Genomic DNA, 27,853 nt, shown 5'->3' on the forward strand with positions numbered 1-27,853 from the left:
GATGCCAGTGTCTCCAGAGACGGAGGCTGAACTGAGGGGCCGCATAACAAGCAGTACAAGGAAAATATTCAGTTTATTGTTTCTTTCCCGTTGTGTGTTTTGCACAAGCTGCTCTAGTAGGTGAAATATGCAGCTGAATATAAGCACAATAGGTTTCCTTCAACTGAATGGGGAGCAGCGGCGGCGGTGCCTGACACTGTTTCAGTTCTTCAGCACAGAACCAGAGAGAGAAGGACATCATTGCTATTTTGGTGCATTGTCATTCATAACAATGGATGTGAAATACAAACCTGAAAAACAGAAGACAGAGAATGGATGCATCAGCATTAGAGGTTTCTGATAATACAGTAAAATGTGAGTGCATATTTGGCATCCTTACTTAATTTTCCTCACCAGTAATGTTAATCATAAAAATGTATATGGTTCATTTGAATTGACTCTCATTAACTTAGTAGATAAGGCAGCTCAACACAGCAAAGATGGATGTAGAATATGTCATGTATCTGTTGACAAATGCAGAACTGTTAGAAGTGCTAGGGCCGTCTGAGTAAAAAAAAATGATTAAAACTCCACATGCAGGCACAAATGAAGAAGTGCTTGTTTCTCCTCGGGGGGGCGGGAGGGGGGGACAGGTGCCGAAAGAGCACTGATGCGCGCTGACTCTCAAATGCATCTAATCTCGGTTGCCCGCGCCCGCGATCTTTCAAGGACCACACGATTGCAGACGACAAATCATGTCGCTTTGAGAATGCTAATTGGAAGAAGTGGCGGTTAGTTAAAACTCCTAGCGTGAGATAATGCAGGTCTCCGTGGGAGGCCCTGCTTCTGGGACATCAGGAGAGACAGCAGGGGAAGGAACAAGAGGAGTGTCTGGGTTTCATGGAGAAAAATGTCGTCACTTGTTTGCTGTATTGTGGATGCATTGGTTAGATGAGACACGCGGTGCGCCTGGATCCATAGATTTTATTTTGATTTCATTTTGGAGAGTTTGGTTTGCACAGTTTTCGTGTAGATGATCACGACAGTGAAAGTCAATTACAGGCCTGGTGCACACTGCGAAATGAGTTAAATAAAATCAATATGACAATTAAGTGATACATTTTCCTCTGTGGGCATAAAATCTTTCTTCAAAGTAGACGTTTTGTTTTCACGGTGCAATAGACAGAACATCATGACATTAAGAAACACAGAGTTACTTTGTCCTAAAGGAGTAGGTGTGGCATTTTCAAGCTTTTTTTTGCTACTGAGTGGAGTTTATCCAAGATACAACAACATGCAACATACTGCCTAACCAAATTCTTCAACTCTCCCCAATTTAATGGTTTTGACCGTTCGGCCTCCTAGCCTAGCTTCTAACCACTACTCCAGTGGTGGAATTTCCATCCCTCTACATCTGTCGCTGAGTGGTATTACACGAACTGTCCTCATGCTGAAAACGTGACTGGTCGCATACGTGACGTCGCTCCCTGAGACACAAAAAGAAAATAAAAAATGTAAAATGGACCAGCGTCACTGCTGACGTACATCTCCCCAGAAATGCACAAAGCTCGTTTATTCTGTAGTATTTACAGCTGCTTCTCCATCTCCGCAGTTTTTCAATTGATTTTTTTTTTTGGATCAATAAAGATGGAACATGTTGAAAAATGATTACAGAGTTAAAACAGTTACAGAGGATTGTGTGTAACCTGAGAGGCATCTTGACACTTGGACCGTTTAGAGGTTCTTAATGTTCATTTTTCCAGCGGCTGTGCAAATAGTTTGAGCCTGTGCATATGAGTGAACCTGAATTTGTGTGAGCATTAAAGAAAACCATAGGTTTCCATTTACACAGAAGTGCGTATGGTCGTTTTAAGTGTGAACTGTGCCTCGTTTGTTGCAGCACACCATCTTCAGATGAACACAAATAGAATAAAAAGCGAGATTTTGTTTCCTTTTTTCTTTCTTACCTTTCTTCTCCACCTCAGTCTATCCACCCTCCGTTCCCATCCTCCACTTCCTCTCATTTCATCTACTTTTTTTCCTCCTTTGCCCCCTGTGTTTGAGATCGAGGTCTATGAAATGAGTGAGAAGATGAAGGAGGTGGGGGGAACAAAGCCTCCTCTTATCTCTCTTTCCTGTCAAGATCGAGTCCCCACCTCTCCTCCACGCTCCACACATTTTTTCCCCTGCCACTCTGCCATCTTTAGCTTGTTTACCTCCTCTTTTCATCGGCTGCAACCTCTCATTCCTCTCATCTTGTTGTCCAAGAGGACGGACGTTCTCGGCCTCAGAACAGAAAGTCTCTACACTCTGAGAGAGATTGAAAACATGATCTGTCCTCAATTGTTCTCCTTTTTTTTTCCTTCTGTGTGAGCTGACACATTCTTTTTTTCCTACTACATGAATATTCATGGGAGCACAATCGACAGAACTGATGGTATCAGTGTGTTAGTTATGATAAATCTGATTTTGTAACTTTTACCAAGGCTAGATATGACATTAAGCTGATCCTCCTTCATCTGTCGACATTTATCTCCCAGCAATAAAAGCCTGGCAGCACCCAAGAATCGCACGAGTCATTAGCACCGCACTGGGTCGCAGGCGGCGACATCTACTGATGGCGCATTAGCGAATTTTGGCCCCTGCACGAGCGATAAATCTTTGGTTCCCTCTCCGCTGCCCTCGCCACCAGTGGAGCTGACAGGAGGAGCTGCAACAAAACGCTGCGACGGGGACGAAATAATAATTCCGCTGTGGGAATTTCGGTTGTTGCCCTCATAAGCCTGCGGTATCTGAACACAGTGTTAAGGCTTTGAGCAGAATGCGAATGACCAGAATGGAACAATAGATGGTGGATGAAAGAAAGCCTCTTATGCCTCGCAGCATTGAGGTCATCACATTTTACAATCTTAGACACAGAGCTGATGGTCTAAACTTTGAGAGGCTTACTGGTGCAAACAGCAAAATATCTATCTATATATCTATCTGAGGGTCACGGTGATATCTAAGGTGCACCTCTGTGAAATTGAACGCCGTTACGTAATTGCTTCATTATCTCCTTTTTTCTCTCCTTTCTTTATCTTTTCTCCCTCTCTCCATTGTTTTGCGCCTGCAGCCAGACAGTGGCCTAGTTTAGCAATGCAGAAGGTTTATTAGCTTCAACCCCCCCCCCCCCCACGCACACACACACACAAACACTCTACAAAACAAAAAAATCTCGTCACGGCACGATACTGTAGATGGACGACTGTACCATCACTGAAGTGCAGGTGCGGATGCTCAGATGTTCCCACTGTCTGAGTGTGTTGTAGAAACAAACACACACACACACACACACACACACACTGCTTTTCTTGCATCATTGCATTACCGCCAATTCAATCTCTTCGGAGCACATAACATTTTTGCTTTGAGGCAAGCACACCTGCTCCCCAACACGAAGGATGCGACTGCGTATTTACATAATGGCATTTACAAGAACATACAACTCACATACAGTGTGTTTCCACTGCGTGTCTCTTATATGAAAATATTAAATCCATTATGTGTTCGGAATAGCCTCATTACATTAGCCTTTAGAGGAAGGAATGAAAAGAAAATGTGTGCTTGTGCAAAACATGTAAAAAGAAATACCCAAAGTTCAAGCAAAATACAGAATAAAAGAGAAAACCGTGTTGTATTTGTCCCCCAAATAATTTTTCTTCCAATTAAAAGGAGAGCAGTGAGTTAATAAAAAAATGTGTATTCATCTGAACATAAGTCACAAGTGTTGGCGCGTGTCGCTCAGTTACATGAACCAGTGCTGGGTTTCATCTGACCCGTGTTATAATCATTTGGAGTCAGTTTGTGATATTTTCTCGCAGGGTGTTGTACGAGAAGCCATCCATCTCAGTCCAGACAGTCATTGCCATCTCCTTTCTTATTAACCGTGACTCACTGCCTGGACGACTGCTGACTCACTGCTAATAAAACAAATCAATATACTCTGGGAAGAATGCTGCGTGTTTGGTATATAGTAGTAGTGTACTGCTAGTGAAAACAGTATCAATGTTAAAATGTTGTATTTTATTTTGGCAGTTGTTTCTTGAGAAGATCAAACTAAAATGCTGGTTTTGGTATGAATTCAACGTGCTGATAAAGTTTGGATGGAGTACACGGAGCGCAGGGACGTCCTATTCTCACTGAAAAGCACTGGACGCCAACAACTTTTTTAAAAACTCCAATGAAGCTGTGATTTGTTGCACCAAACATCCAACATCGTCAACCAGCGTTTGACCAAGACGCTACTGGGCCATTTAGTAAATTTTGCTTGTGAATGCAGCATTACAGGATTACATTGCAGCAGTATTAGTGACTTTAGCCAATACTGAAATTGAAATTACTGGATATTTGGAGAAAGGCTTGTTGAGGGCTAGGTGACTAGATCTTTCACTCATTCATTTTCTGTAACTGCTTGTCCTCTGGTGGTTACTACTGATGCCTCACAGCAAGAAGGTTCTGGGTTCGTGTGCAGACCGACTGATTGGGGCCTTTCTGTGTGCAGTACGCATGTGCTCCCTCTGTCTTCGCGGGTACTTGCTCCCACCATCCAAAGACATGCTTGTTAGGTTCACTGGTGATTCTAAATTGGCCATATGTCTGAGTGTGAATGGTTGTCTGTCTGTCTGTGTTAGCCCTGAGATAGACTGGAGATCTGTCCAGGATGTAACCACCTCTCACCCAAGGACATGTGGGATAGGCTCCAGCCCTCATTGACTCTCTAGAGCAGTGCTTCTCAAATAAAAATTCTGACAAATTACACATTTTTAAATTTATTGAACAAACACAAAGTAATGCCGTATGCTAATGCTCATAGCAAATCAAAAACCATTAACACCAAATAACGGAAAGTTCAAAAGAAAATTGAAGTGCAGTTGTGCAATCACTTGCTTCAAAATAATGAAACACAGTTTTAGTCATTTGCAATCTGTGCAAAAGCAGCAACACAAAACAACAAAGGAAATTAATTTGTCAAGGCAGGTGAGCAAGTAAATTTTTGCTGCATTAGTGGCTGCAATGAGCCTGTTTTCCACTGCACATCTCTTCAAAACGGGGTGACAAGTGTGACACTGCCGCCCTTAAATCATGCTCAATGTTGAGCAGGGATCTGGAACAGCTGAGAGGCCCGTCTCGCACAGATAAGATGTGGCAAAAGGTAGGAGAATGCAGACAGCTCTCTAAAGGCGGATTTTGACAGCTGTAGATTGTCGCAACTCACGCAACTAGTCTACTTGTTTAGCTTCGGAAAAATGACGAAAACATGAAAGAAAATCCTGGTTCAGTGGAAATAGTAACGGTATCCACTGACTGACATCTTTCTTCGCTTAATCAGTATCAAAAATCCCAGTGAAAATGGCACAGTACATATGTGTTAAAGGAAAGTCACAATGTCCAACCAAGAAACCACTCCTAAAAGATGATTCAGTGCTTCAAAATATCCAGACATCACATTTTAATTATTGAGTTTTATAGGCGCTGGTTATGATATTTCTCCCTTTATTTTCAGGATTTGTGCTATGCTAAGCTAACCAGCTCCAGTCTGTTTCTGCACACATGAGAGTGGTATTGATCTACTTGTCCAGCTCTCAGCGAGGAAGCAAGGAACCCTGTGAAGAAGATGAAGAAGAAGAAGAAGAAGAAGAAACCAGGGCATTAGCTCTGTCTTTCATCTGTAATCCCAGATGAACATAAACTTCCTGTGCTAACTTAGCTTGCCAGATGAGTGCAGAAAAACCACCATGTGAAACGCCTAATGCTAATAACCATCTTGTGCTCTCGGTGCCCCCTCAAGCTACCTCGGGGTCTGGTAGTAGCTGCGTCCCATTCGGAGACTCGGTTCCGTCAAATTTCTCCTCACGCTCTGCAGGAATTCAGCTGCCGTGGCGCTGAAAAATAAATGATTCCAAGCAACAGCTAAGTGAAACAATGGAAACTTCACCGGAGGGGCTTCACATTCGGCGCCATTCATCTCACCGCTGCTCCCAAAAGCAAACCAGTGATGGAACGCCTGTGATTTAATTAGAAAACGTACGCTTGTGAAGTGGTCGAGGATTTTGATGAGAGCGCTGAATTATTTCCAGTGCTCTGTTCTCATGTTTATTTCATTTGAATCATGCGAAACCGGCGTGTTAATTAACCGTCACACAAAACGTCAGCGGATTCTCACACTGTGGTTCATTAGTCCTGAAAGTAGACAAACAGACTGTAATGCACATATCTATTTAAGAAAATTGAATCATTTGTACAAGTGACCCCCTTTTACAGCACAAACTGTCTTCGTTTATATCTGCATTTTAATCGTGCAAACACCCCTTTAATCCCTCTTATTCCTTTGTGTTTTCACTTTTAACGGGTAAACTGTTTGATGTTTCCATATGTGCAGACACGAACCAGAAAACGTGGAGCAACTAAAGATAAAATCGTGTATTTATAAGCGTTGCTGGTAATGACGCACATCCCATACCCTCAGCTCCACCAACCAACCAAAGCCATTAAAAAACATTTAAAAAAGTCAGATATCTGTTTGCAGCGTTCCTTAAAGTCTCCACGCTGCAGTTAATGTTCCTGTTATTGTGGGGGGGATTAGTGTTCACAGCAGAATCCTTGTTGTTGAATGGATTATTTGCTCCACATATTACCATCTGCAATAGATGTCCAAAGGATGCACTCATCCAATTTTAAGCACATATTTGGGATACAATTTTCCAAAACTCAAAATATTTGTGCATCATTATCAACCCAGTAATTCACATGTTTCAAATCGGAAAGCAAACTTCTCTGTCTCCTTCTCCGACTCTCTTTTAGCATTGTGGTTCACCTTGGGGCTTGCCGATAGAATTCCTCAAAGTTGCAGTGAGGAATTTGGCGTCTAGAATATTCATGACTCGCACATGAAAAGGGAGCGGTGAACGTTGCTCTCCCAGGTGGATTGGTAAGCCCCCACCCCTCCCCTCCCCACCTTCATGGAAATGCACACCATGCAAGAAACGCAAACACAAACCTTTTGTAGCCATAAATGTGACAGTCGATCCCATCTGTTCCTTTCCAGAAATAGACCTTTTGATTCAGTTCGGTCCTGATGAGCTGCCGTGGCATTTTGAGCTACAAACGGTGCAGGTGAATGTGTGATGATTAATAATGCCCTTGGGGGGGCCTTTTTGCTTCTACCTCAGGAGAATGATTCAGAATCCATCATCACTGTAAAGATATGGACAGTCTTTCACCAGTTACAAGGAAGTTTTAGATTATACACTTTACAACGCTGTAGTGGTTTACATGGCAACTCTGGGTCGACATTATTTCACATCCTGTTTCCATAGCATCAAATAACTAACTAAAACAAAAATTGACACTTGTTAGAAAGCCTTCTTGGGAAAACAAAAGACGTGTATGTTAGTTTGACCCAAAGCCCATCCACCAACATGGAGTAGATGGAGCTTATGACCTATACTGCAGTCAGTCACCAGGGGGAGCTCTATTTGCTTTAGCTTCACTTTCATGGAGGGGTCCCACCGTCCGGTCTCTGGTCACATCCATCTATCCATCCATGCTTTTGGTTATGGGAGCCTGCACGGATCACCCAGTTTATGGCAAAACCCATTAAAGTATAATATGAAGACTATTGAAAACCTTATAGCAGTGCATTCTGTGGTAGTACCTCGTCACTTTATGCATATCGAGTGACTGAATTATTTCTGATCTCAGTGTTGTTGAAAAAACACACAGGAAGACGTGACCATAGTTGTGAGTCTTGTTTGCACTTATTCGTGTTGCTGCTGATTCATTGCTGCACCATTATCCTTTTATTTCCTCTCATCACACCCCCCGAACCACCCTCCCCTCACCCTTCACATCCGCTGATAATTCACCACTACAGCCATATCTCGTTCTCATTATTTCTATCCCTCACCGTCTTCTTCTATAAACCTGTCCTCTTTAACCCCCAACCCACTCGCCCCCCACCTCCTTTATCTCTGCCCATTCGCCTCCACCACGCCACGGTAATGCATCACTGCTTCTTCATGCTCCTCTGTGAGGGAGAACCGAATGTGCCTTTGCACCTCCAGCATTGATACATTGTTGCTATGGCAGCGCTAGAGTCAGCCAGAGGATAAAAGATGAGTTGATAGTTGCAGATGTTGTGTTTCGATCGAGAGCGCAGACCAACTTGTGGACTTGTATGTAAAAACAGAATGTGCAGAGTTCTGGGTGTGATTGTTGGGTGCATGGTGGCAAATAATGTAATTGTTAAGTTTCTGCAAATAAAAAGTCTGCAGGAGCATCTGAACAGAGGAAAATCAATAGTGATATGTAACCTATAGAAATGTGATGCCTTTAATTCCATGGAGGAAAGCTGGAAAGCTGAACAGCATGACATTAAATATAGATTTTACACGACGGATGCGCATGCATTCTTTCTTCTGCTGTTATTGCCAGGTTCCTTCCTCTGATGGAGGACTATTTAATAATGTTTTGCAAAAATAATACAATCTGATCAGTAACAGAGGTTTTATTGCAACAAGAATTTGGGAAAAAATTTGTGAGGTTGTGATGGAAACGGGCTGCCAATTATGATGAATGTGATGTTGTTTTTAGAAAAATGTGGTCACGCTTCATTTAAACTTTGCAGCAACCAACAATTTCAAATAAAACACACAACTGAACCATTATAAATACCGTACTACAAGGAGAAACACACACCTGTATGAGATTTAAATTACGGCTCAGCTGTTTGATTTGCTGTTTAGTGAAATTAATCAAATATTTTTTTCATCTTCATCTACATATATTTCTGTAGCCATGTCAAGAGACTAATACTAAGGTATCTGTATTCACTGGAAACAAAGTGCGACCTGTCATATCTGTAACAGAGACAAGTGGACTTGTTGAGTTTTCTTGAGGACGTTTAGCCACTCATCCAAGTAGCTTCTTGAGTAGAACTTGGATGAGTGGCGAGCCATCTTCATTTAAACTCAACAAGTTCCCTTGCTTTTTAATTTCACCAACATAAAGTGGTGCTTCAAAGTTTTGGTGCCCCTGAGAATTTTCTCCATTTCTCCATAAAAATGACTCAAAACCCAAGTGGATTCTCACGCAAGCCGTGAAAGCAGACAGAGAGAACCCAATTAAACTGAAATAGTATGCTCGTGCATTTATTTATTCAACGAAATGAGATCATTTGTCCCCTCCTGGTGCAGCAGCAACTGAGATGTTGGTGGGCTTCTTCGCATCCAAACTGTTTGCTCCAGGTCCTGAAATCGCTCTGAATGTGAATGACACCTGAGTGCTCCTGATTGCTTTTCTACTGTCATAACTTCTGCTGCAGTCATTTATATGGACGAATGTAAACACATTATGAAAAGTGCCAAAAACCTTTAAGCATCAGTGTATGTTCAGGGGGGAAAAAAGCTGAAACAAAGGCAACTAAACTTGTTGAGTTTTAATGAACCAAAACTTTCAAGCGGCACTGTACCATGACCAGAAGACCTTCACAGACGCACTGAGATATAAAGTGGATATTTCAGAGATCTCATCTCCCTCAAGTGCAATAGGTGAAAACGTTGGCTGATTCATTCAGGTTTTTGTCAATAATACTTCATCTTGGTCGTTGATACCTTGATGAAATATTTATTTACTTATTTGTGGATTTAAACCTGCGTTTAAAATCCAGCAAGTACTTTATCCTCTTAAATCCGCGCCTGCTAAGAAATCTAAACCTACATGCACCTACAGTTGAGTGCATTTTTACTATTTTCCACAACGTTTCCTGCACTGCGAGGTATGATTGCCCTGGACTTCAATCTCTAACATTTCACTGACCTCAATCTCTGGGTTGTCGCTGCTCTTTTTAGATCACATCATCCAGCTTCTTGGCCCAGGTGCAAGCCGCATGCTCTGCTTCTCCCTGCTGCTGTACCACAAATCCTGACCTTGCTTCCAGCAAGAAAACAATCCTCTTCTTTCCGCATGATTGCTATAACTGCGCTTGAGTTTCAGCATGCATCCCTCTGGCTCCAACCAGAGCTCTATGTTATCTACCCCGCTTCTCTTACTGCAAACCCTCAGAACGCCCTATTATCTTCTGACTCACATCGTGGAAACAACACCCCTTCTGCCCTTCTGCCCAGCCATTTGGGGTCAGGGGAGAAAGTATGTTAGTAGTGGTGTTGCTGTGGTCAGTTGAGTGGGGCTAAGGTGCTCTGCTCCATTTATCCACAGACCTGCAGGGCCACTCCGTCACGCTCCGCCGCGCCGCCTCTTCTTCCTCTGAGGCATCTGAGGAAACTGATACGAAGGCATGCATGAGCGGTCGAAGATGACGGCGTCCTAAACATCACACAAACAGATGTAGACACAATCCGCCGAAGAAGGTCGGAAAGGACAGAGAAAAGTGAGACAGGCGTGGAAAAAAGAAAAAAAAAAAGGAGACAGAAGTCGAAAAGATCTCAAGGAGTACACGATGATAAAATATGAATTATAGATCAAACGTGTGAGAGGTGGTTTGAACACTCTTTCCCCGACTTTCCTCCTCATTCCTTTCTGACTTCTCTCTCTTTTTTCGTTCTTTCAGCCTCAGTATAGCCTGCTTTATCCTTGAGTATAACCTGAATCACTGAAGGTGATTTGTGCTTCACCGCGTGTGACATTGTCCGCGTTCGTTGTGGCTGTGAATAAGGAGATTGTGAAGAAATCGCAGCTCAAAAGTGGCTCCTCGTCATTTCTGTGTCCACTACTGCCGTCTCTCCTCCTCTTCATTTCCATTTCCCCTCTCGTCTTCCTCATTTATACATACATTTACCTGTCCCACATGAGCAACAATAGCTCTAAGACATTGAAATGCAAGAAATGTCTGAATACTAACCGATGCAGCCTCATCCTATATGTTCCTTACATTTTAAAAAAAAGACATTATAGTTGAAGGGCAACACTAAATAAATCTCTCTTTAAAGCGTAGCAGGAGTGAAGCAGGTTGGTCTTATAGCCGCCAAGAAATCATCTGCACCATTCAGACGTATGTACACGGTGAAGGACTTCTCCGTCTGTAGTTGTGTTTGTCTCATCCTTAAGCCCCGTGTGAAGTGGAGAGGAAAGAGTGTTTCCGCTTACAGCCCCTCGTCTCTTTCCACACTACTCTGACTGTACTCCGGGGAACTGGCCTGGACAAGAAGGAAGTGTAGGAAAAGCGACGGCTGATGGAATGGAGAGCGATACGGAGAGGAGGCGAGACAGAGGCACGCCGGAGGAAATGAAGGCTAGAACAAATGTCGAGGAAGCTTGTGTAGAGATCAGGTTAAGGTTCAGAGACGAGGAGGAGAGGAAGAGAGTGAGGAAAAAAAGATCCAGAGAACTTGGAGGGGAGAGATCAACGTAAGAAAAAAATAGGAGATAATTGTCTGTGGAGGTGGTTTGTGACAGATTATCAGTCAGTTTTTTGGCTACATCCATGCACTGTGTATTAGAGTTTCCATACTTTCATGTTGGTTCTGCCGCCTATTTATTGTGTATACACAATACATATTGGTGCATGAAAAGCTCAAAATTAAATTCACAGCTACAGCGTGGAGTATTAACGCGTACTCCTAGCTGCTGTAGGCTGCCTTCTTTTGTCCTGGCAAACAATCATTTCCTGTAGACGTACAGTAAAACACACCTCTACTGTGACCGTATTTCCACAGACACCAGATCTGCAACTTAGTTTGTTTTGGAGTGACCGCTTGGAAGTAAAAGCAAATTTCTTTGATGTGACTAGAGCTTTGGGTCATAGGTAATAGATGAACAGGGCCTCTAGGAGCCCACACCCAGGTGGTGATGGAACAGGCTGATTGAGACTTCAGATGATGCAGATGGAGAGAGCAGGACGACACGACAGACTTAAGATTTTCGGTAACTGCTGATCTGTCATCTAGAGCCGCTTTGAGGGAATTTAGCCCATTCGACAGCTGTTCTGAGATGTTGGTGGGTCTCCTCACATGAACTTGCCCCAGGTCAGTCTGAAAAGGCAGAGTCACACAATTGCAATAATAAATTTGAATAATGGTGACTTAGGAGAGATTGGTAGACGGGTCTTTGGATGAGAATTTAATGGTGACATTATAACTGAGAACAAAGTGAATTTGCTAGCGTGGGAAATCTGATGAAGAGGATGGATTAGTGGAACGTTCCTCACTGTGTGTTTGCATATAAGCTGTACGAGGTTTATAGGGTGGTGGTTAGCTTAATTCATTTGGCACTTTGAAGTTCAACAATGGAGACCTGAGTCAGCAACAAATCACTCTAACAATAATGTATGCAATGTCCAGGGAGCAATTATTCAGGCCATGGACACAGAGGGGATTCAACCCTCGGTACAAAAATGCTTCTCGGCCCACTATAGTCCACAGCTCCCCCAACAAGGCTATAGGTTGCATCCAGATTTCAAAGAAAGAGTATTTAGTTATACTGTGGGGGAGAAAAAGAGTTATCTCTGTCTGAAATCAGCACTTGAATAGCTCAGTACACAAGCTTCAAATTAGTCCTTCTAAGGTCTTATGACTCACAGTGAAATGAATCAAATCTATTCAGTGTCGAGCAACATGATGAAAACAAATGAAATTGTGAAGAGCCACTCGAAAAAATAAAAAAAAAAAGGTTTCGGGCAAAACGCATAAAAACAGAAAATCTCAGCGTATTGGATGCTCCTCTGTTTGCCTGCTTTAGAGAATTTATGTGATCTCTCCGAGATTACTCTAGGCATGACATGGTTTTAGTACAATAATCACAGTTTGCACATAAACATCCCATTACAGTCAGTCAAAAGGGAGTAACGCTTGGAAAAAAAATAAGCTGCCGGCAGCCCCTGGATTCTCAGCACCTGCCTAAATAATCGCTGGTGCATTGGCACAGATCAACAACCGCTACAGCTCAACGCATATTTTATTGTTATTTTATCCAATGACATTGTCAAATGTGCTTTTTGAGTGTCCAGTGTTATGGTATCCTTTACGTGGTTATCTCACTTCTAACAGCAACTACTGTTATTTTTTTCATCTTTCTTTTCTTCTTTGTATTTTGCAGCTGGTTGAGAACATTCACAAATATAGAAATACTTTATGTCAGTTTGTATACTGTTTCAACAGGTGTTGGATTATGCAGATCTCCTTAATGAAAATACAGTGCAACTCTTTGAGGGATTATGCAGAAACTTTAGTGGTATTTCTGTAGTTGACAGTTGCAAGTTTACACTGTCTGAATGAATGAACAACATGGACCTTTGTGCAGTCAGCTGCTACCTCGGTCTCAAAGATTTATTATCTAAGGAGGTCCTTAAGGCACTACCAGACTAAAACCTCTTCCCCATGACTTCAACAAAGAAGGGGCCAGTGTTTAAATCAAGGAGGGGATTAAATTTAAAACACAGTTCTAGAAAAGTTCTGGAAAGTTCACTCCTTTCACCAAAGGCCACAAACTTCATCAGTCACACCTCACACCTTTGTCACTGTTTCTGCCTTGGCCACTGAACAGAAGCACAGAGGCCAACAGCTTCATGTAGGAAAATAAAAAAGACCTAAAGAAAAGTGTGAGACATTTTCTTCTGACGCACAGCCTCTGATTACAATGAAAACTCTATACAACTGAGTTAACACCATTTCCTGCAAATGTCAGCGGATGTACACTCAGACCTTATTGAAAGTTTCTGCTGAATATAAATGAGCACCCCACGATGGTGTCCTTCTTATGTTTCTTATGAACATAGCTGTCAAAGCCCTATCTGGTGGCGCACGTCTAACCAAACCTGCCAAACACTGATAAAAATCAAACCACATGAAAGTGTTGAATCTCCCACAGTGGTATCAAAAGCGTCTCCATGAATTAAGATTTATGTAGCCTGGTAGTCAGACTCAGTTCTTATCTGAATGCTACTGAGATTTCATTATGTGGCAGGTTTCAACTGATACAGAGAAAGAAAACTATTTTTGCATAAAAATGGATGGTCCTACAACCAATCGTGGCCATAATCATAGTCAAGGGCACCCAAATGCTGTGCAACTCTTCTCTTTAATGGATAAAGCCGAGCCCAAATGATTTGATTGGCCTGGCATTCATTATTACACAGGTTGAGATGCTACAATCCATTATGCCAAAACACATTTAGAAGCCCAGTCCAACTGAAAACCGACCAGCAGGCTAACAGTCAGCTACCAGGTAGCAACCAACAAGCAGACACTAGCGAACTAGCCTAGCCAGCAGCAGTATGCAGTAGGCGGCACATCTTTGTCATAATCAGCTCCCAATGGAGTGACTCCAGACAAACATTCGTTCCAAAAAGATTTGAGCAGATTTGCATGAGCAGAGTTTATACCTCCGCAAGACTAGACGCCATAACCCATGTATGTAGGCCATTTATATTTGTGCTGGTCAGTCTGGCTCACTCTGTAAAAACACCTCAGTTAACATTTCCTTGATTCAAAATAGCAGAGATGCACAAACAGCCGGAAATACTAATGCCAAAACATAGTACTACGAAGTGGACCAAATACAGCTCTTGCATGTCAGGCTATGGCATTGGGGTCTGCATATTGTCTTGGTTATTGCCGTAGCAACGGCAGAATTGTAAGGGAGGGCACATAAGGGAAAAGTTTGGGCTGACTTCCAGGCTAACATTTATTAGTAATAAAATGAATAATTTCGATTCTCATTGATAACTGTTTCTACTTTGACTGCATCTTCACGGCTCCAGATACATTTACAGCCCGCTTCTCCACTCCCACAGTGCGCCTAGAATACAGAAGGTGGTCCTCTGATTGTGTAATCAGCTGCTGCATGAGTGAATCCAATCCTAATTACACACAGATTGTGAGCACAAATCACATGAAAAGCACAGAGCAAATTTGTCCTGCACTTTCATGTGGCAGAATGTGCGTCTCTTAGCTTTGACACGTCGCTTCGATGAGCACATGTAATTCCCAGGTGACAATGATTCAAAATGACAGCATCATATGCACCCACAAGCATGAGGAGTTGGGGGGTGGGAGGGGGGGGAGGGTTTACAGTCGGACTGACAGTGGCTTAGGTCCAACAAGTGTGACAGAGCAATGGACCCCCTCCCATTCCAGCACCTGTCACAGTCAGTGCTCATTGGACGCCATTAGAATTCTGTGAGGAGAGTTTCATCATCGTGACTAATGAAGCAGAAGAGACATGCTGATTTGATGCAAATGCCAACAACATCCTATTCTCCTACCACTGCGCTTAATTGGCGGTGTCAATCATATCGTGAGTTTCCATGGCAACAGCGAGAATCAATATGAACGTGTGCACCGGGCGGGTAACCCAGATCCATATCACATCAAGTGGCTCATGAAGTGTTATGTAACATTTGTGTGCGCTTCACTAATGTGAAAAAGTGTATGCAAATTAGGCTTTAAAAGTATTTGTTCCGAAAATGAACAAAAGCTGCACGTGAATGGTTATTAAAAAGAAAAAGAAAGAAAAGACAGTGGGCTAAGCTAAATATATTGTGGTGAAATGGTTTGGGTGGACTCTGCAAGTCATACTGATGCAACAAAGAGGCATGCAGACGTTTACAAAGAAGTTGGAACAAAGGAAACTGGACTTGTTCGGTTTCTTGCACCTTCCATCTGTTATGCAGGACCAAAATTCAGACATTAAAGGAGGTGGAAGCAGGAAATAAAAGAACTTAAACTGATTAAAGAGAACTTAAACAATTGGGGGAAACAAATGTTAAGTTCCTTTTGCAGAAACAATAATGCTGACAATCAGTAAAAACAACGACCCACGGCGCATGTGTGGCAATAAAAGAAAAAGCATTTAGGTGAATAACAAATGATGGTTTTCTGAATGCTGGGGTGGGAAGAGCTGTGAGGGGTTGTGCCGAACAAAAGAAACAAAGTAGAATGAAATAAGGCCTGGCTTAGCGCTTTCTGAAATGAAACGAAACAAAAAGCCTGACAAGCTTCTCTACAAAAGTCCTCAAACAAAACATCATTGACATCAAACCATTTACTACTGAGGTAACAACATGAACTACGTGAGTCCATGGTGTACACCCAGCCTTACGTAGGCTCTACCTTCCCACTGCAAACCTTACAAGTACAGAGAGCAAAACACCAAGAGCAAGGTTCACAAATCAAGAGAGCAAAGAGAGCAGTAGCGTGACTTTTAAATTGCTTCCTCCATCTCTGATTGGCTAACTGGCCATAGGGTGAGCTAATATGGTGTTGTTCTGGTGCTCACAGGTGGCAGCCAATGTTCTGCTTCCACACTTCCAGGAAGAGAGGAGGAAAGTAGAGACATTCGATACCATCGAGTTCCTTTCTGATCTGATACTGAGTAAAATTCAGGCTGGTATCGGCAACACTGATCCGATACTTTGTGTAAATGCACCCTTTTGTGTCTGGTTAACCTAAAAATTATTTCAAATGGTAGCTTCATAAAGAATACCAGACATCAGTGTTGTTTATTTATTTATTTTAAACTCTGAAGTATATTGAGGTAGTGGCCTCATTTACTATATAACTAATACAACAACAGAAAAACCAGACAGAAGTAAAATAATAAGACCATTAAAATAAAGTATGATTAAACTATTAAGAACTACAATAAACTGAAAACTTGCATCTTAATTGTGACTCTGTGCTCTCTTCTTCTGTCCCCTCATCATAAGTGCCTCATGTTGTGGTTTAACCTGAGGTAGTTTAGTTAATAGTTTAGTTACTTGCCACCGTGTTCCTACATTACCTCGAATGGCTGTATATCAAAAATATTGATATTTTGATTTGAGAATCAATTTTAGAGCATAAAGACCTGGTATTGTGCAGATCGTGAGTGAAATATCGATACTTCCATCACTACAGGAAAGAGAGGCACACACACAAAACAAAGAATTCTTCTACTCCATGCACATAACAATAAATGAAACAAACTCTCGGATCAGGGAAATCCAAACAAAAGTCTACACAAAAGGAAATGGAAAAAATCCCAAAAGGGGTTTATTCTACAAAGCAGGTGTCCGGATGTTTTCCAAGGGAGAAAGTTCAACTGGTGGGGAGGCAGCAAGAGAACTTGAAGGCAAGAAAGAGGCCACATGAATTCAGACAAAGGACAACACCCACAGATGTTCCACATAAAACCTCACTCCTCACCAGTCATTTAGAAATGAAGAAGCTGCGTTCACCAAATTTCCAGGATGTTCAACAAGGTTAAATAGATCTCTGTATTTTGCATGCTATTTGGGTTTTGAGTTCAGTGTCTGATTATTTTTCGTCACCCAGTAGTGATTGTGATGTCAGAGGTGTAGAGGGAAGCGACCACAGCGACTGACCTGGATTAGTGTGCAGAAAAACCTCCAGATAATAAAAGAAAACCAACATTCAGAGGAAGAACTGTTGGCTTGAAAAGAAAGCGAGCGCTGACAGCAAGGACAAACACGGGTTACTACTGGTGCACTACTGTGACGGCTGTGTGCTCTTTGTGGTAGTGATGGTAAACACACACACACACTGCCTTATCGTGATGCAACATTAAATCAGTTTTGAAGACCACTTCAAAATGTAGACAGACAAGATGTACAGACGTGAAGTCTTTTAAGTTTAACTTTTGTTGGTGTATAAATAAGAGGCAAAGGTGAAAAAAGGGGAAATTGATTTCACCTAAGTGTTAATATCTTAATGTCCATAGGCTCCAGTCTCGAGGCGTGAAGATGTTAAGAACTGTTAAGACTGAGTTGCAAATTGATGGCAAATTATATCTCAGTCCACCTCCCCTGTTCAGAGAGAGGGGTCTCCAACTTTATATATATGGCAAGAGGACTAAAGTAAGTTATATACAGTATGTAAACTTGTGGGATGGGGTTAATCTTGGACTAGTCATGTGGGTTTCAGGTCCTCCTAATAAACTAAACTAAACTATACTCTACAACTCATTCAAAAGGCTCCTTTAAGAGCTAAAAGAATGTAAATTACAGGAATTCACTCTTATCATCCAGAAGAAATTAAACGTTGCATATTATAGCAGCAGACTAAGGTAGCCCTGTAGCAAGTTATATTTAGCTTTAACATTTTATTGCAAACTGATTTACTTGGTATGGGGTCTAAGACTTTATGTAAGTCAGTACTTTATTAGATGAAGCATTATAAAAATGATTTTCCTTTCTAAATGAGATGGAAATAGGACAGAATAAAACTGTCCTCGTACCTCCCAGTTTCCTCGACATGAGCAATTTCTGCTGCTATGAGTTACTCAGGCTGCAAGTGTACAGCTCACATAGAGCCGCAATACAAAGAGTCTGTTTTCACCGCTATCTGTAAAATATAACATGTTTGCTGGAGTTGATCATCATGTAGTTTGAGCACTGCTGTTTGAGATCAGTAAGCAGCTGTCACAAGACTCAACTACAGTCTGCAGCACCGAAGGGGGGAAAAAGGTTTGATCTCCTGTCCTACATTTATACAACTGGATCAGTGTTGCGAGTCATGTCTTTCCCCTTTATGACAGGTGTTCCGAGTGTCCCGTGTTCCTCGTTATGCAATCGTATCCCTAAACGCACACCCATGCGGGTATGCCGTGTTTCACTGCCTCCCTCGCGTGAAGCCTCTGGGTTCCACTATGTGGAGCACCAAATGAGATCACGTCTCATGTGGAGGGGATAAACCTCAGACGAGGGAGCAAGACAATCAATTGCAATAGGAGTGTCCCAGAATGTGCTTAGTGATGGGCTGAGTACAGACTGCATTTGATCCACTGGGGAGCAGTGGAGCAAATGAAAAGAATATCTTCCATATATTTTATACATATAGCACGTGTAACTCTTAAGGACACGTCATTCAAAAAGGTACCTGCAAAGTCTTTTGTGAATATCATGAAGTGATTTTAAAGAGCTGATTGGTAAAAAGATACTGGTCCTTCACTCACTTGGTAATTCATTTGTTTGAATATTGAAGACTGTAGAAAACTGTACTGTAGAACTGTAGAAGGGTTCAGTATATATTAGTTATGTAGAAGAATAGGCAAACAAAAAAATATGTTTAGGAAATGCATTATTTTTTTGCTTATCACCAATAAATGGGTTTTGTCCTTTGGAATATATTACCAGGTATAGATTTTGAGTTGAGATCAAGTGACTGATAACCTGGTGTAGGAAGCCTGGCAATATTCCATTAGGATTTTATTATATTTTTTGTTTTGTTTTTTCAACAGATACACAGAAAGTCATACTTCTGCACGCAGCTAGATAGTCCTACAACCAGTCTTTTGTCCATCGGTGCATAAATGATTTGATTGGCCTAGCAGATCTTTTCCTGGGCATATTCAGTTCCCAATGGCGCTACTCCAGAGCAACTCTCCAAAACATTTATATGGTAGGGTAATCAACCTCTGTAAACTCCACAGAGATTACTAAATACTCCCCTTCTTTACCTTCAAACCCTCCTGGGTTGGTTTTCCAGCATCTTTTTGGGTCATGGTCCATCTGTGCAGTATAACACACTCCACCATATTTGCTTCATTTGGCTGGCTCTCAACAGACAGTATCTCCCTATGCACTTTAGAATTCATCCGGCTGCTTCATCCTTCTGTCACTTTGGCGGTAAACACTTGTGGCCCAGTGCAACTGGAGGTCATGTTGGCCCGTGAGACTAAACTGCCCTCACCTTATTTTACAGATGATGCCCGGGTCATCTTCAGATCATTAAATGTTTCTTTGTCATTTAATGTTGGCAGCAGTATTGTACTGGTATTGTAAGAAGAAACATGGCGGACACGGGCAAGCCTAAAATACTTTATAGCTCAGGGTAAGTGGTCCCTTTAAATGCCCCTCACTGACAACTTTCAAATGAATTCCATGCATAGTCAGATAGATTGATAACCACCCCTGAGGGCAGTGTGAGTAATCACAAGCTGATGCATTTACATCTCCCTGGCTCTGTTTCTACATAAGAAAGAATAAGAGAAGACAAGTAACCTAACAGGTGCCTAAGGTCATTACACACATGATTTGGATTTTCTGCAGTAATACATAGATCTAAAAAGAAGATGGACCCGGCTCCCTGCTGGTACCTCTGGGGAGAATGGACCAGAATAAACCTTAATGAGTTCAGTTCTTTGCCAGAATTAGAAATAAGCCTGAATTTGGAACACTGGAAAGAAATGTGGCTTGTTCCTCCGAGAAACAGATTGTTGGTCTGAATCCACATTGATAGCTTTGACTTGTATGGTTGTAGATGATACTGCATGCACACATTTTTTCGTGCGTGCTTCCATGTTAGTGTGTATGTTGTGCAATGTGTGCGTAATAGTAAGTGTGTTTTTCCCCAGCTGCTGAGCCGGCAAGAGGACAATGTCTGTCATGATGCAACAGGCAGCTAATCCTCTCCTTATGTAAACGCTTGACTGCTATTCAAACGACATGCAGATGGGTTAGAGAGCTTAGGGTTTGGCGGGATAGAGTCATAACAAGGAATGTCTGCAGAGACAATGTGCTGTCAGCATTTGGGTGATTAATGCTGCACTTTGTGTCTAAAATAAAAAAAAACCCTCGGGAGTGAGGAGAGATTGGCAGGTGCACATACTGCAGATAAAAGTCGAGGCTTGATGACCTCATAGCCTTCTGAGGTGGAGAACCGAGGGAGGAGGAGATGCAGTAGGCTAAACGAAGACCTTCTGTGGCACTGCAGCATGCATATATTATCATGGCGATAAAGAACAGCCAGCGGAAGAAAAAAGTCTCTAAAAGTCCCCGATAATAATTTTGTGATGCCTGCAGTTTCACTAAATAGAATTGTTGCAGCTTTACAGCATTGCCTGAGTTTCGTTGTGGTTTGAATTCATTTGTCCTCATTTATTCCACAAATCAAGATTGTTTATTGTAATTCTTCAACCCTTTTGTGTAGAAAGAACTGACAATATAACCCTAAAACATGTCTGTTTTGTTCTGTTCTCCTCTACAGATCCTCAGATTCTTCCAAGGATCCATCCATCAACTGAGTCCTAGGGAGAGAGCATGAAGACGTATTGTGTCAACTCACTCTGCAGTCAAACTAGATATGACATAATTTGGGCCCCGTGCTAATCCCCGTGATGCTGAGACTGGCATTGTGAAGCCTTCACCCCTTTTTTAGCACCCAACCCAGACCCATCTCCTCTTTTGAAATCCTTCCTAGCAACTGTCGTTGCTTCCCTTACTCCTATAAACACACTCTCCTTCCTTTCCTGTCTGCACCTCCACCTCGCTCCTATCAACGTTTTTCCCCTTTTCTCCTTTTCTATTTCCCTGGCATCATGCATGATTCTACCACCTCCTCTCTCATTCTCCTTATTCTTCCCTCCCTCCTATTCGTCTCCTATTTCCCCAACATGGCCAACGGTGACTGCTGGCTCATTGAAGGGGACAAAGGCTATGTATGGCTGGCTATATGTAGCCAGAACCAGCCACCGTACGAGACTATACCCCAGCACATCAACAACACTGTTCATGATTTGAGACTGAATGAGAACAAGCTGAAAGCTGTGCTCTTCAGTTCCATGTACCGCTTCACCAACTTGACTGACCTCAACCTCACCAAGAATGAAATCAGTTACATTGAGGACGGAGCCTTTGCAGGTCAAGCCAATCTCCAGGTGAGGAGGAAATACCACACAGCTTACAATGCATTCGATAGTTTTAGATGAGCACTTCCTCGACAAAGAGTTCGATTCATTTTGGAAAGGCACACAGAAAACTAGGTGCTTAATTCTTTAACATTTCAATGGACTTCTTTATTTTATTTTAAAATTGAATCAGACCAATTGTTGTTCGGGGGCTGTGCTGACAGTTTCAGGGCTAACACTAAGAAAGTCCTGGTAATGAAAAGAAAAAAGTCAAATCAATCTTTGAAAATGCTCTTTTTGTGTTTTCTCCAGGTTCTTCAGCTGGGCTACAACAAGTTAACAAATTTAACTGAGGGTATGATGAGAGGACTTGGACGCATGCAGTGCCTGTTCCTGCAGCACAACCTCATTGAGGTTATTGCCAGCAATGCATTCTGGGAGTGCCCCAGTCTCAGCAGTATTGACCTGTCATCCAACAAACTGGCCCGCATCGACCCGTCGACGTTCACGACCCTCAGTCGGTTGATGGTGTGTGAACTGGCGGCGAATCCATTCCATTGCGGTTGTGATCTTTATAGCTTCCTAACCTGGCTGGAGTTCTTCAACAATGTCTCACACACCTATGACCGCCTCCAGTGCGAAACCCCTCGGGAAATGTTCGGCTTCCCCTTACTCAGTCCCATTGCTGCCGGCCACGCTGGTCGGAATGCTAAAAACATTTTGTACCATCACTGCCGGGATGGTGTGATGATTCCAGGAATGACCTCGCTCCCACCGGATCTGGAAGGTCCTTCTGGGATTGGCCCGGAGATGTTCGGCGGCGTGGGGCCGTACCACCAGCCCACCACCTCTTCCTCATCTACAGACGACAGCTTCAGCCCCAGCATTAAGCTCCAGCATGTCTCTTTGTCATCAGCTTCTCTCCTTGTGAAGATCCCGAGGCCCTACAGCAAGATGTATATTCTAACACAGTATAATCACACATACGTGTCCGATGTGATGAATTTGAAGAACAAGAAGGAGATGATCACCCTCAACAAGCTCAAACCGCACAACAATTACACCTTCTGTGTAGCATCCATCCGCAACTCTCAGCGCTATAACCACACCTGTCTCCAGTTTTCTACTCGGGGTCAACCCCAAGACGACATGCTCCCAAAACCTTCCACCACTACTCATTATATCATGACCATTGTGGGCTGTCTGTTTGGGATGCTCATTGTCTTAGGATTCGTCTACTATTGTCTGCGTAAGAAGCGGATGCATGACGAGAAGAAGAAATCTATCTGTGTCAAGAAAACAATACTGGAAATGCGCTATGGGCCAGAGGTGGCGGCAGCAGTAGCAAATGATCCATCGGCAGTCCACAAGCTTCAGGAACAGTCCCGGGAACATCATCAGTATCAGCATCACCATGGAGGAAAACTGCCCATGTCCACCTCCTCAAGCTCTGGAATGCTACACTCGGCAAACACCACTTCCTCAAGACTTTCTTCTATCCCTCAAGTGGAAAAGATGGCCACGGCCTTTTCAGAGGCTATGTCTACAAGCAAAGGAAACTATATGGATGTCAGAACTGGAGGGGCAGGGATGGATCGGGTGGGAGATGGTGGACATGGAGGGATGAGGGGGGAAGACTTGAGGGACCACGATGGATCTGATCTTGGCGATGACTCTGATGATGATGGACACGGCTCTGCCTCAGAGATCTCCACAATTGCCATGGAGGTGGACAAGGTTAACCAGATCATTAACAACTGCATTGATGCGCTGAAACTGGACGCAGCAGCAGTTGCTGCTTCAACTGCCTCTACTAACCCTACAGCTTCCTGTAATCCCACATCCCCACCCCCTACAAGCACATCCTCTCTTACACGTGGCCTCATTCCACTCTCCCAAGGGATGACAGATGGATGCCAAGTCATTGCTCCCAACAAAATACCACCTCCACCTCCACTCCCTGCCTTGAACGCTCCTCTCTCTGAGCGCCCAGGGATCAGCGGTGGTGGCTTTGTCATGTCTCCCCCTTACAGACCCCCTCCTCCAGCCACCGCCGTACGTCCCATTCAGCGCCAAATGAGTGCGGATGCAGCCGTGGTTATTGTAAATGCTGTGAAGAAACAGTGCAGCACCACATCTTGTAGCTCCATGGGTCGAGACAGGGAACGTGGAGGAGCTAGGGTGTACAGCCTGGATGTTCCTGAGCCAAGGAGCCCAGATGCCTGTAATCAACAGCAGCAGCATTACCCAGACCGAGCCAGTCCTGTGGGCTGTGGGGAGCCGCTGGAGAGGCTGCCCTTAGTGGGGAGTGGGAGCTGTGGTGGAGGGGGTGGTGGTGGTTGCGACAGTGGTGGTGTTGGTGCCCATCAGGACAGTCAGAAGGCACACCATTACCATCAACAACAACAGCAACAAATACAACAGCAGCAGCAGCTGGAAGTGCAGCAGGACTACCACTGCTCGGAGCACCGCCACTCCGTCCCAGCTCTCTACTATGAAGGGTCCCACCAGGGCTCCCCAGCCCAGAGAGTTTCTTTCCTAAAGCCCCTGACGCGCTCCCGCAGGGACGCAGCTTCTTACTCTCAGCTTTCGCCTGCCCGACACCATTCCAGTTACTCTGGCTATTCCTCCAGCCCAGAGTACTCCACTGAGAGCTCCCTGCGAATCTGGGAGCGCTTTCGTCCCTACCGGAAAGGCCAGCGTGATGAGGCCTGTTATGTGACGGCTGGAAATGCGCTTCGAAAAAAGGTGCAGTTTGCTAAAGGCGAGGACCTGCATGACATCCTTGATTACTGGAAAGGTGTGTCAGCTCAGCAGAAGCTGTGACTGACTGAGCGCAAGGACCACAGTTAAGCATGGCGGGAAAGGCTTCAGATACTTCTCCTGATCGGCCTCTGGGCCCGAGAAACCATTTGAAGATCATGGGGAGAAATATGTGGGACACAATTTTGCCTTTGGGTCTTTTTTTTGGCATGCTAGGTGTATAGAATATTGTGCTAAAAGCAAGGACTGTGAAACTGTGCCTGGGATTTGAGCTTCATTACAGTGTTTTATTTTACACTTCATCGTAGCACCTTTTTTGAATCATTCTTACTTAGTGTTTCAGTGTGGGTTTCATCATTTATAGCGTAGGGAGCAAATGCCAACTGTATAATTTTGTACAACTCAAGTGATCACGTTTTGTGACCATCTTTATCAGTGCCATGTTTTCATCTGTGCGTGATTACAGAGGGTAAAATGATACCCTTTGTTTAAATCTTATGTAATACAAGATGTTTCCTGTTTTGTTCTGGGTGGCGCATCACTTTGCAGCGTCCACATGGATATGTTTAGGCTTCTAAGTGAAGGGAGGCTGTGATGGGGTGAGATCTAGGCTCTGTTGCAACTGACATCATGCAGATTAGTGCACAGAGATGTCAAATGCAGGCCCCGGCTCTCCTCTCTGAGATCCTCCTTGAGGCGGAGGTATTTGCATCTCAAAAGCATCTGTCACACAGATAACGGTAAAGAAAGGAATATATGAACACTGAGAAAACAGTCAAGTGGGCTTGAAGAAAAACACGAGAGACATTAAAGTGGAACCTCAGCCTGAATAGTGCAGTGATTGTATAGGAAGGCGTTAAACACTAACACTCAAGAAAGGTTCAAAGGATATTCTCCCATAACTGTCCTCAAAGGCATTTGCCTAAATAAAGAGGACAAATTAACCTACCCATGCTATATGCTATATGCCTGATGAATAATAGGTTCATTTAACAGTAAAAGACTAAATAAAGCAATGAATAAGCTCTTTACAAAAGGCCACAAGAGATATGATCCATATGTGACCGAGAACAAGAGAAAATGAGAGCACGATGGGGGGTATAAAGGAGAAAGAAAAGTAATCAAGGGGTCAGCCAGGGATAAAAACAATTTTCAGCAGCCGCTGTTAATGTAAGTAGACTGCGTGCAGGTTATGGGCAAAATCTATTTCACCATTCAATACGAGCACTGTGGTACATTCCAAATCTTTTCTCCGACATAGAAAACTGAGCGAGGCACAGAGGGGAAAGGACACTTCTAATTACTGCCAATGTGTCTATTCTGTTCTGGGAGTGAATGCTGTTGTTGTCTGATAATTGATAACTTAATTAACCAACTTGTGACAGGCATGTCCGCTTGCTCTTTATGCCTCATGATTGTGTGTGGCTGTGTGGTACACAGTGGTTGTTGTAAGCGGGTGTTGGCATGCCTTGTCAAATTATATTCTATGTGCCCGAACGGAAATTACTACTTGTCAATATGTTGCCTAGTGGCTGGTCGTCTGAACAATACTAGATAATTAATGGCATGTACAAATGTACAGATGTCAACCATGATTAATGTATTCTCCTCACATACACCACAGAACAGTGATGCTGCATAGCCATCACCTAGTCTTTACTCACATTAGAATTATCTGACCTTTTTCTATCCAAATGATCTACTTGTGATGAAGTGACAGTGTGGCAGATAAAATATCACATCATCTGCAAACAATCAGAGACCTTCTACCCTAATAATGTGAAAACTGATTTTAGAGGTCCTTGCTTCACATTTTATTTTCACAGCCATCTTGAATATGTTATATATATCACGTTATACTAGAAATAATCATGTTGTCGGCCATTTTTACTGCTTTCAAGAGTCCAGCAGGACGTAGGTATACTGTGAGTGGGTTACTGCTCCATTTTATTAAATGAGGAGACTGATAAATTGGTCTTGTATAGCATTTATGAACACTGCTTTTCTTCTTTTTGTCTTTTTGTTGAAGAGGAGTGTTATGCAAAAATTTACATACCTCCATGCGGATCTGTGTTGATGTTTTTTACTCTGTTCCTTTTTGTTTTGTGAAACACTTTCCCAAGTTTTATTAAAGGGCGAGTCCATTATTATTATTATTATTATCATTATTACGAAGGTTTTTACCACTCTGTCCTCTTGTCAATTAAATTTGGTCGGCTCGGTTTCTGGATGAGGATGCTGTTGGTATGAAACCACTCACATGCGTGATGCTTCATCTTTGAGACCGAGACCTCTTTATCCTATTGAGACCTGTATGTTCTAGATCTTAGTCTCCCCACCAGTCAGTCTTTGCTCTTCTCCCTCATGTAACCTTCTCTTTACTCCTTGCCCAACAACCTAGCTAGTCCAATCACACCAAGCCGTTGGTGGCTGTGGGATCAGAAGTGGAATACAACACTTTCGATTTTTTTCCTGAGACTGGAGGACAAGGAGTGTGCAGGGGCTCCTATTCGTGAGTGCAAAAAGCAAATTCACAAAGGACTCTTTCTTTTTCTAACTACACGCCTGTTAAAATGGGCTTCCAAGATAATGCCTTTGTCAGTCTCCATGTCACCGGATTGCCTGTGTGAGAGAGAGGCATCAGCGCTCTAACTTACGCCACGGCTTTTCGCGACTGAATTTAAAAAAGACAAAAAAAAAAAAAAAAAACAACTAAAGAGGAACATTAATGGGCTCGCCCTTTAAGATATGGACACAGCCAGGGTTGTAAGCCGTGGATTTGTCGCATCCACATAAGCTCAATGTCCTCACTGTTATCTTTTAGTAATTGCGTATCTGAAGATGCGCCACCTCATCCGCCTTCTTTCTATGATAAATCATCGGGCAGTCCTGGAAATGTTTAGCCTCCTGCTTATCTCCTGTTATCTGAAGTCACCAAAGGAACATGCAACTGTGACAGACTTTCCACAAAAATCAGAGGATGTGGCATTTGCTTGTACGTTCTACAAGTATCTAATCCCACAGAAAGGAACTTTTAACTCCCCAACTGCCAAAAGAAGTTTACAGAAACGGACACAGAGGAAACGCATGAGCAGGATGGAGGTCGTCATTTCAGCTGCCATTTACCTTCATCTACCTGATATAATGTGACGGGAAATACTGCTTATTGCTGTTTCCATGGGCGGCTTTTTGATTTCATACATTCTCCATTTTAATTAACAAATGTAACACACCGACGTGTTTTTCAGGAAATAGATTTTCAGGTGTTCAGTGCTCTTCTGCTCATTCGCCTGTATCTGTGATGATGCAGGACACCTTCAACATTGGTGTGAAAAGTGCCAAAATCTGTCCTTATCATTTTCACTTCAGACGTGTGCTATCACTGCATTTGGAAGGGGAATATCAAATTAAAGCAGCTGCCAACATTACCCGTGCTAAATGGAAATGGAAAAAATATAGATTTAAAATTGACGAAAATCTATAAAAACAG

The 27,853-nt window shown here is 42.9% G+C and overlaps 1 protein-coding gene across 2 annotated transcripts in view; it reads left to right on the top strand.

Moving 5' to 3' along the window:
* The window catches only part of LOC124998327 (protein phosphatase 1 regulatory subunit 29), a 66,921-nt gene extending 40,404 nt beyond the window's left edge, over positions 1-26,517 (top strand). The window contains exons 3-4 of one of the 2 annotated variants that reach the window (XM_047572626.1): positions 20,961-21,630; positions 21,913-26,517. In XM_047572626.1, coding sequence (XP_047428582.1) covers positions 21,292-21,630; positions 21,913-24,426 — 2,853 coding nt within the window. In that variant the 5' untranslated portion in view covers positions 20,961-21,291 and the 3' untranslated portion in view covers positions 24,427-26,517. Of the gene's footprint in view, positions 1-20,934; positions 21,631-21,912 lie in introns of those variants that run through there. The other variant, XM_047572627.1, reaches the window with a different exon arrangement.
* Positions 26,518-27,853: the final 1,336 nt, after the last annotated feature.

This window comes from Mugil cephalus, chromosome 20, assembly GCF_022458985.1.
Source record: "Mugil cephalus isolate CIBA_MC_2020 chromosome 20, CIBA_Mcephalus_1.1, whole genome shotgun sequence".
NCBI classification, from domain to species: Eukaryota; Metazoa; Chordata; class Actinopteri; order Mugiliformes; family Mugilidae; genus Mugil; species Mugil cephalus.